General features: G+C 33.2%; 1 protein-coding gene and 1 pseudogene across 1 annotated transcript; both read right to left on the bottom strand.

Annotated features, from left to right (window-relative positions):
• On the bottom strand, positions 1–9,309 carry LOC107855949 (annotated as a pseudogene).
• On the bottom strand, positions 1,098–2,246 carry LOC124888916. Its single transcript, XM_047400200.1, has 3 exons — positions 1,887–2,246; positions 1,750–1,796; positions 1,098–1,665 (listed from the first exon to the last, which is right to left on the bottom strand). Exons 1-3 carry the CDS (start codon positions 2,244–2,246, stop codon positions 1,098–1,100), a joined length of 975 nt encoding a protein of 324 aa, XP_047256156.1.
• Positions 9,310–10,258: the final 949 nt, after the last annotated feature.

Raw genomic sequence — 10,258 nt, 5'->3', positions numbered from 1 at the left:
GGACAAAAACTGAGGGAATTTGCTTTCAAAAACAAATCAACTCCAACAGTGCATTACAGGATAAACAAATCCAATAAAGTCTGCTTTCATAATAAGAATGCATTACAGGACTTTGTACTCCTGCTTCACCAGACTTCATAACTTAATACCTACTTCAAGTCGAGCCAAAATAAAAGTATTCATTGTGGGTCATTTCCCAAATTTAGTCAAAATAAACACAGATGCACTTTAATGTTTTGCATCAGCTTTAACTAAAAACAAAATAAAATCATTCAATGCCTAGAACTAGTCACAACATATTAAATTTAGGTTCGCCTTTTTAACCTTCAACTTTTCGAGCTTCTTCTCTCTTGTATTTTCCAATTGATTGCTAGTGATAGCTTTTTTCCTTTCCAAGTAAGCTTAGAGAGTGAATAAGGCAGAGCTGTAGGCTCACTAACTCCAGCAAGATTACCTCTAAAACCTATCAATCTACTCCCAGAAGGGGCTAAAATTCTGGGAGTTTGCCTCACCAACAACCTCGTGTCTTCAAGAATAATTTGAGGCCTTAAATCTGGATCACTTTCGAGTTCACTAGCAGGACCAAATGGTTCATACCATTGGTCATCTCCTTCTTGTGTTGGTTGAGGGGCTGAACTATTAATGTCATACACATCATCTTGAACTTCTTCTTCTTCTTCTTTAGTTCTACCCTTTCTTCTCTTCATTCTTGCCCCTTGTTCATCTTCAACAAACTAAATTAAAATGCATAAAATTAGTTCATGTAAATATTCATAAAATTATTCATTTATATAGATATGCATAAAGGTGATACCTTGCATGTCTTTGCATTATGTGTTACTGAACCTCACTTACTATAAGTCATTCTAGTTCCCTTTCTTGAGTGAGATCATTCTCCTGCTCTTTTAATTGTTGCATCTTTTTCTTTTATTCTTTTGGTTTTTGGTCTTCCAACAGTTTTCACTAAATTTGGTGGATCCACTGCATGTTCTGGCAAAATCTTCCAGAAATTTTCACCTCTTAAAGGCAGCAACTTGGCCTTGTATGTCTTAAAGTAAGCTTCCTTATACCACACACACATCTTTTTTTCCATAAGATCAGGTTTCATTGTGTTGTACTCCATAGCCTTGATGGCATGGAATTTCAATCGGCTGCCAAGACCTACAAGTGCATTTCTTCTCCACCAAGTTCACTATGTGCCTATCTTCACTTACAGGCACTTCATAACCAATATCACCATTGAAGTTAACAGTACAAAATTGAGCAATCTTCTCATGGGCAGTGAACAATTCCATGCACTTAGGACTAGAAATTTTCTTCCATTTGCTAACCTCAATTTTCTTATCTTTCAGTCTATTCATTATCTCGACTCTTATTTCTTCAAGCATCTTTAAGATTGGCTTTCCCCTTAGTTCCAATATCCAAGAGTTGAAGGACTCAGTGAAATTATTATTCACCATCTGATTTTTGCAAACAGTGTCCATATATGCCCTGCACCATCTCACTGGATTGAAATTTAACAAGTCTTTGACAGCTTCCTCTGATAATGCTCCAAGTGCACTTAACTGTTCCTTGAAATCTTCTTCATAGGTACTCCAAGCAGCACACCAAAGCAGTTTTTTCATCTCTCCTAACCTAAACCTCTTCATCCAGGCCGCAACATGCCTAAACACAATACCTATAAAACATAAAAAGTGAATGTTTGGCCAAAAAATACAAAGAGAAAAATATTGCAGCTTCTTGAAGTACCTGTGTCGGGCTAAAAGACGAATATTTTTCACTGCATCTACCAGTCCCTGATCATGTGAAACAAATAAATATTCAGTTACATAAGAAACATAAGTGGACAAATTCAAATAAACTGAAATTTATAAACTAAAATTTACCTTTTGCATGTCGGACATGAAAGTGACACTTTCACCATTGTTCAGTGTCAATGATTTCTCTAGCAATTGTAGAAACCATGTCCAACTCCATGATGTTTTCTTATCAACTGTAGCCCATGCCAAAGGATAGAAGCAGTTATCACAATCTTGTCCTATAGCCACAAGTAGTTGTCCCTTGCAATGGCCTTTCAAAAAGGTCCCATCCAGTCCAATAAAAGGTCTCAATCCTTCTTTCCATCCCCATTTTGGTGAATTGAAGCATATGTACATTCTAAGAAACTTTATTTTGCCTTGTTCCAATCCATCCTTCGATAAATTAATCACTACATCACTGTTTGGATTACTCAAATCTAATCTCATTTGCGTAAGCCTCTAACTTGTTGTACTCATCTAAGAAATTGCCTTCTATTTTTTGAAGTATCATCCTCTTGGGGTTAGCATTCAAATTAAATTGATCATCCAAGTTTTGTCTCATATCCTTGATTTTGAACTTAGGATTATTCTGCACTTTACCCTGGAAATATTGAGATAAAGAAGATATGGTGGCTCTAGGATTTGTAAATGCATCATCACAAGTGTGCTTTTCAATTAAGGTTTTAACCTTAAATCCTGGACCCTTACTAGTGAAACTAAAATGACAAATGGGCAACCATCCTCACATATATACCTCAGTCTTGTTTGTCACTTTGCTTCACTCTAAGTGGTTTCTTATTTGCAAGGGCATAGAGATCCACAACTCTTTTAGCCTCTTTCTTGTCCTTAAAGGTCATTGAAAGATGAAGTTCTTTGTAATAATCAAGTTTGTCATTCACTTTTCTATTCTGTTGCATCTTAATGGCTTCTAACTCCTCAAAGTTATACTCCTTATAATTTGACTCACCATTATCAGTAGAATCAGTTTCTGATTCAACATCAATACCATCTCCACACTCAATAAAGTGTGCTTCAGGATGATAGACTAAAGTTAGAGCAAAAACAGATTCTTCAAAATCATCAACAACAAAAAAATGAATCACTTTGAATTGTTCATTTAGTAGTGACTGGAGTATTTTAATACCATCAGACCCTTCAACCAAGAAAAGTTTCTTACATGAACCTTTCACAAGTAATTGTTTCACAGCCACAAATCCTAAGTTTTTGATATATTCATCTTCTATCTTATAGTAATCAATCAAATCAGAAGCAATATCTCTCCTAGCAACATCATAGTTCTCTTCATATACTAGTTGAGGATTTTTAATCCATTTACCCCCATAGTGTAACATAAAGTCAACAAACAAATCTTTCATATTTAGTTATCTGGAAAAAAAAAATACCTAAATCATATTAGAGAGTGGCATCATAAAAGTAAAACTTCAGATTTGTTTACCAGTAAACATAAAGGAAGTGTTTACTGGTGAACTTTGAAACTTAAAAAACAACAAAAACATAGAGGACCACATATTTATTACACTTAAAAAATAGAGAAAAAGAAAGCTCTCAACTAGAAGCAAATAATAAACAATGAAAAAGGAACATTGGGATCACACAAATTACTTGATACAATACATACGTAATCAGATTTAGATAACATAAAACAAACACATATAATCTCAAATCAATAAAGTAAGCACTATAGGGAATTTATACTAAGACGAGCAAACATAGAGGGACCACATATTTTTACCCAAAAATAGAGGAATAAGACCCTTCAACTAACAACACAGTAATAAAAAATGAAAAAAGAGGCATTAGGACCACAAAAATCAAATTTGAATAATATAAAACAACACAAATAAATATTGTAAACTAATGTTGAGTTTTATAAGGTTAGGTGGGTAACAAATGATAGCTTCAAATTTGCGAGAAACTATGTTATTGATCATTTATAGACAAAGAAAATACTATTTCTAGACGTGATAGATGTCATATAATAAAATAGGACCACAATATACAAGACAAAATTCTCAAAGGAATAGAAAACTCTTAACTCATATTCATATCCCAATCACTCTGACCCAAAATTACATAAATACTACTAAATTTAATATGATCAAATAGTACCAAAATATACTAAGACAAATTTTGTTAAAGAATACAAAATCATATTATACCATGCCCGAACCTTTAAGACCAGAATCAAATTGTATGCAAGATTTCAGAAGTTTGCTATTAGCAAAACATGCAAGAATTCGAGATTTCAAACCCTAACTTCAAAAATCTATAACCTAATAGCAAAATTTCAAAAGGAAAAAGAACTCACAAGCAAAGCTCGTAGTTGCCACATAAGAACTACGAATCCAACAAGCGATTTATACCATAAGCAGTCGTGGGGAACCTTAGAATATGATAATCGATCTTTCCCTTTCGAATGAATTCAAATAGCAGCAGCGGTGAACCCTAGAATGAAAATTTTCTTCCAGGGGAGAAAGAATAAGGCACAGAGAAAGACCCGATTCTTTTACCTTTGTTATTTCACTTTGGTCGGGTTATTTTAATTATAGAATGGTCAAATTTTAATTATAGAATGGTCAAATTTTTAATTTGATTTGTGAAATTAAAAATAACGTGGATGGTGATGTGATATGGTCACATGTTCTAGGTGGCATGTTTGGTAAAATTTTATTAGAGAAAAGGGTATTTTTAAATTAAATATTTAATGAAGGAATATTATTTAGCTAAAAATCTAATAAAGAATATTTTTGATTCATTTTGGATAATTCAGGATATTTTTTATCCTTTTTTGTAAAATCAATTAAATATTTTCTTGTATAATTAATGATAGTTATAATTATGATTCATTCACTATAAACTTTTGACATTTTAAGTTTAGGAAATAACAAAACTTTAACTCTCTTCAATTAATTTTTTTTAAAAATAAATTAATTTATTTTGAAAAAAAAGGCTATTAAAATTTTTTCACAATTGTGACCTACGATAACGGGTGGAGGTTCATCCTCGATGTGTTAAATTAAAAGTTTTAGCAGTTTAAGGCTCCGTTATGCCCCATCCTGCTCGTTCCACCCTTTGTGTTGTCCCTGCCTGGCCCAACCCTGTATGCCACTCCTGCTCAAAAGTCAAAATCGAGCTTGGAAGAAAAGCAATATTTTATTATCATCTTAACATAACAAGTAGTGTAGGTCCATGTCATTTGAATAAATGAGCATGATCGAGCTACATGTTATACTAGTACAAGTAATAATTGAAGTATATGCTAGCTAGCAAGTAAGAACTTGCGCCGACCTTCGCGTTGACGAGTTCCATCAATGTAATAAATATTAATAAATGTTGTGGACAAGTATAATTATGACAATCTTGAAAATATACCACTATCATTATCCATGGCTAGTCTGTTGGGTTCGAAATTGAGAAAGCGTCTATGAAAGCTAAAAGTTTACGATTAAGAGAATGATAATTTAGATGATAAATAAAAAATATACTAAAATATAATATTATTGATATGATTTGGCCAATTGGCCACACATAAAAATTAATATTAAAGAAAACATAAAACTATTCAAAAAAATCTCTCCTAAGCAAAACTTTCAAAGGACTATATTGTGGATGTTATATGTGTTGTTTTATGATAAAGGATATTCTATTTATAGAGCTTTAAAATATTTTCCTCAAGAAAGAGGTTAGCCAAATATAGAAAAGAATTATATTTTTCTCTAAGGAAAAGTAAAAGTAATTATAGTATTACTTTTATTTTTCTTCTAAGAAAAAAGTAAAACTTGAATTTGATAAGAAAATCTGAGTAAAAATCCTAATAAATATCCGCTTTTTGACTTAATTTTCTGTCAAAATAATCTTGATCTTCCTTCTTCACACGATCTTCATATATCACTATTACCTACCATGATTAAAAGTTGATATGAGTTAAAAATTGAAGCCCTATGCATTAAAAATAAAAGTACGAATTGATATTATTTGAGCTCTGTGTTATAAGTAAACATGATTGAAAGTGGAGCTTTGTGCATTAAAGTGAGCACAGGTTAAGAGTGGAGCTCATGCGTTAAAAATAAATACACGAGTTGAAAGGAACTCAAGCATTGAAAGTAAGCGGGGTTGAAAGTTAAAACCCATAAACATGGGTTGAAAATTAATTTGGTTTTAAAGATGAATTGGCATCAGGATTGTTGAAAATTTGTTTGAAACTTTTCTCCACTTTAACTAGACAAATAACTTTATTATCATCAAATTGGTTGCAATTTTTATCTCAATATGTCCTCAATATGAACTATCGAACCATTGAATCATGGACTTTGATACCACTTGTTGGGTTCGAAATTGAGTGGGCGTCATACAGAAGCTTAAAATTTCCAAATCAAAATGATGACAATTCAGATGACAAATAAAAAGTATACTAAAATATAATATTATTGATATGATTTGAACAATTGACCTACACATAAAAACTAATATTAAAGAAAACATAAACTGTTGGGAGAAATCTCCCCTAAACAAAACTTTTAAAGGTCTACATTGCGAATACTATATGTGTTGTTGTATGAGACGGGATATTCTATTTATAGAGCTTCAAAATCTTTTTTTTAGAAAGAGATTAGCCAAATATGAAAAATAATTTTATTTTCCTACTAAAAGTAATTTTTATTTTTTTTGGATAAACTAAGATTATTAAGATTGTCTACATAAAATAAGAAGATACTAACAGTTAAATAAATCCTAACTACAACTTTTTTTTGTTTTAAATTTTCACATCAGAATGAACAAAATATTGAATTTGAGATATACATGATAGATTATTTGTTTGAAGAGTCAAAAATCTAAATATACATTTGAGAAAAGAATTTAAGGATGCAATTTAACATCTAGAATTGCTTCTTCTGGTCAAAACGATCATCATGACCGAAATCAGGCTCAGTTGACATACCAGATGATCTCTTACAGTACAGAATTGCATCAGAAATCGCGTTCTCGCGCCAAACATCGATAGAATGGTCATTGGATGGACTTTTTACAGGGGATAAGCCTCATGTGATGAGTTAATATTGCTCCAGTTTTTTACCTTTCTCAAACTCGTAACTCTTCTAGTACTACTACTACTTCTTTAGTTGTTATCATTTCCATACCAATTGACAACAGAATAAGATTTTTTCAACATTCGACGAGAAGATCCCTGAAATGAAGTATTCAGTAGCACTAGTAGTAGTAGTACTCTTGTAGCTTTGAATTTCACTTACATTTCTTTGAAAGTCATCTACTTTTGCAGTACTTTTTCTTGAACTTTCTATCCTTTTGGAGAATAGAATGGCCTGATGAATAGAAACCACTTAACTAAGATTTTGCGTGAAAACTTCCTCCATTTTTCAAGAAAATCAACTTGACTAGTTGTGGAATTTGAAAGTTTAGATATTGGTGTTGGAGGAGTACTAGCTGAGGGTACTGATGAATTTGTGTTGAAATTATTGAAGGCTTCGCAAAAAGATTCAATCTTTTATCTATCAAGATATCAAGGAATGATATGTCCATCAGAGAAGATTTCATCAGCATAAACAGATTCAGAAACAGGATGAACGTCAAAGTTGAAGTTTTGTGCTTCTTCTAAGAATCTTTTCGAATAAGCGATAAATTTTAAGTCTTCCTCAGCATCATCCTAACTACTATAAGAGGGTCTAGGGGATTTAAGCCATCAATGGATGGTTTTCTATTCAACAACTAGCTATATGAAAAACTCTCTGTGGCAAGAGGTTGTTGGGAATTTTCCATAGTGAATAGTATATGTGAAGAAAGGAAAAGGAAAATGAGATGCTTATATAAATAGTTTACAAGTTACCGCACCGCTACAACAAATTAAAATACATCAGCACTTGCTCTAAAAAAAAAAATTTAAGTTGTCAGCGTATATAAGTTAAATCTGCGTAAAAGTAAATGCTTGGCTGAGAATAGAGGGACTCACGTGAACTTATTATACAGTGAGAGTGTGCAAGTTGTAAGTTGTCTCTCCTAATTGTTTGAAGAGGGGTTGTTTATATAGCAAAAGGATCACAAAATTTAAAGGAAGAAGAATATTTGATAATTCAATCAAGGAGATTATTCAATGAGGTAAATCAGTTAACTCCACCGATCATGCTATGGTTGCCACAAATAAACAAATAAGAATCTGCCTAAAGCTTACTATTGAAATCTTCATAAACAAAATAAGGAAAAGAAAATCCTCCCTGGTTATTAAAGGAAGTCAAGAGGGGGTAAAAGACATTAGTATCAATCAATTGCAATATCATCTACATTTACCATAATTACTACGTAAATGAATATCTGTCGCGCTAAATAAGGGCAAAGAGAAATCAGAAAATCAATTAGTGAAATAGTTCCTCACATCAAGGCAAAATCGAATTAGGCACAAAATCAGGGTAAATGAGTGACATCGATAAACAAAATGTACCCATATTAAATTTGCTAAATATAGCCCTAACATTAAAAAATTCACGCAATATGTCACACATAGTAATATGCAGAACTAAACAAATTAAGGGTAAAATTGGGGCTTTCACAGTTGGGCAGTGTAAAATGTAAATATGCATAGAATTAATTCACCCCATGTCACGAATATCACGAATTTAATACCTAAAAATCATTGGATAGGTAGAAGATCACAATATGAAAATTGCATTACGGAAACAAACCTGAGATGGATTCATAGAATCCGTCATGCATTTCAATGCTTTATGGCAAAATGTAGCCGGGAAATAGCGGAGGCAGCGGCGTCTGATGGGTGGCGGCGACAATATGTTTGAGGTTTTGTTGGATGGTAGCAGGTTCTTTGCCAACAGCTTGCCGGTAATCACATCCGGCAGGCCCGCGACGGAGGGGAAAGGAAGAGTGGCTGATTGTTTCTGTCCAGCGACTAGTGTCGCCGCCAGGAGGGTGGCTGGCTGGTTTGCTGGTTGAGTTCTCGCAGGTGGGGATTCATCGGTGGCGGCTGGACTGATTTTTCCGGCTGAATGGCTACTATGCAGCGGCGACCGGTGACTGGAAGCTCGCCGGATTCTTCGACATGGCCGGCGTTGGTCGTGGCTGGCGGCTGTAGGTTGTCGGATCTGCGTGCGGTGGAATGAGGAGAACGGAGTAGCTGCGCTGGTCGCTGACCGGCAGTGAGGTGGTGGCATGATTGTTGTTGGTTCGTGGAGGAGAAGAAGTAAACGGCGGAGGCGGTGAAATCAGTGGCGAAGAAGGGAAGGGGTGCTGATTCGCAGCTGGCCTGACCATTTCGGTGGTCCGCTGGTTCTGGCAGTGAGGCGGCGGCATCGTCGGCTTAGAGAGAACAAAAGAGAGAGAATTTTTGAGAGAGAGGGGTTGCAAAAGTAATTATAGTATTATTTTTTGTTTTTATCTTAAAATAAATTTAAATTTTATAAGAAAATAAGCGTAAAAACTCTAATACAATCGGCAATCACTAGCTTCTACCAATAGTAAACGATCGAAATATAATCCTCACCAAAAGTACAAAAATGTCTCAGCATACTTAAGATGGGAGAAAACAAAGACACGTTTGAAGACATCTCCAGTACTTACTTTTTTTGTTAAAGGATGTCTTTCCTTTCTTTGCATCTTTGTGTCACGATCCAAATTACCCTCTAGTTCTGTTTGCACCACTGTCCTAAGCCAGGGAAACCAAGTAATAATCAAAAATAAAATACTCGGAAGCAATTAATCAAATCTAACATATTAAAATATCATAAACATAAGATAAATCTGCTACAATGTGGAAGCTATAAATCCCAACGCTGACATTATTTTTCCTTAGTAAAATATCACATTGTCATAAGTAAATTATAAACAAAGTCCGCGTTCTACTAATACAAAATTCAACAAGAACTGACATAACATTTTAAAAGAAAAAGACGGTCAAGCCCTCAGCCTACACCATTAGTGTGGGAAGTGTAAAGAAAAACAATAATTAGAATTCGTGATTGAAATGAGCCATAAAAGGTGTAAAGATAAAAAGATCAGCTCTAAAGTGAAATCAAAACAAGTTGGTTGAAACAATTAACTGAATTTAAATTTTATAGTGCATTATCAATATAAAAAATATTCAGGACTATCAAATAAATTTGACTTGGTATAATAGGTTATTCATTTTTTTCTTTTTTAACTTTTATGTAAAAGATTGATAGCCTGCAATAGCAGATTAAGTTTATGTGATAATATAAAATATTTTGTACATTAATAGTGCACAAAACTTAAACTCTAATTAATTTTGTTTTACTTAACTTTTTCAACGAATACATTAACCATGTTGAATAGTTAAATTTGATATAAAATGAAATATAATATTTCAGGTTATAAAACGAAATTAAATATCCAACTTATAAAAAATTAATATTTTATAAGTAGAAATATTTTAGTTCGAGTTATAAAACGAAACAAAT

The sequence above is a fragment of the Capsicum annuum genome, chromosome 11, assembly GCF_002878395.1.
Source record: "Capsicum annuum cultivar UCD-10X-F1 chromosome 11, UCD10Xv1.1, whole genome shotgun sequence".
NCBI classification, from domain to species: Eukaryota; Viridiplantae; Streptophyta; class Magnoliopsida; order Solanales; family Solanaceae; genus Capsicum; species Capsicum annuum.
The sequence above is the reverse complement of the archived record's forward strand: the minus strand, read 5'-3'. Positions and strand labels throughout refer to the sequence as shown.

Excerpts from the sequence above, each read along its gene's own strand:
- LOC124888916 (XM_047400200.1), bottom strand. The coding sequence starts at position 2,246 with ATGAGATTAGATTTGAGTAATCCAAACAGTGATGTAGTGATTAATTTA. Across the intron at positions 1,797-1,886 it reads TCATGTCCGACATGCAAAAG|GGACTGGTAGATGCAGTGAA; the intron begins GTAAATTTTAGT and ends TCACATGATCAG. Across the intron at positions 1,666-1,749 it reads CGTCTTTTAGCCCGACACAG|GCATGTTGCGGCCTGGATGA; the intron begins GTACTTCAAGAA and ends TATTGTGTTTAG.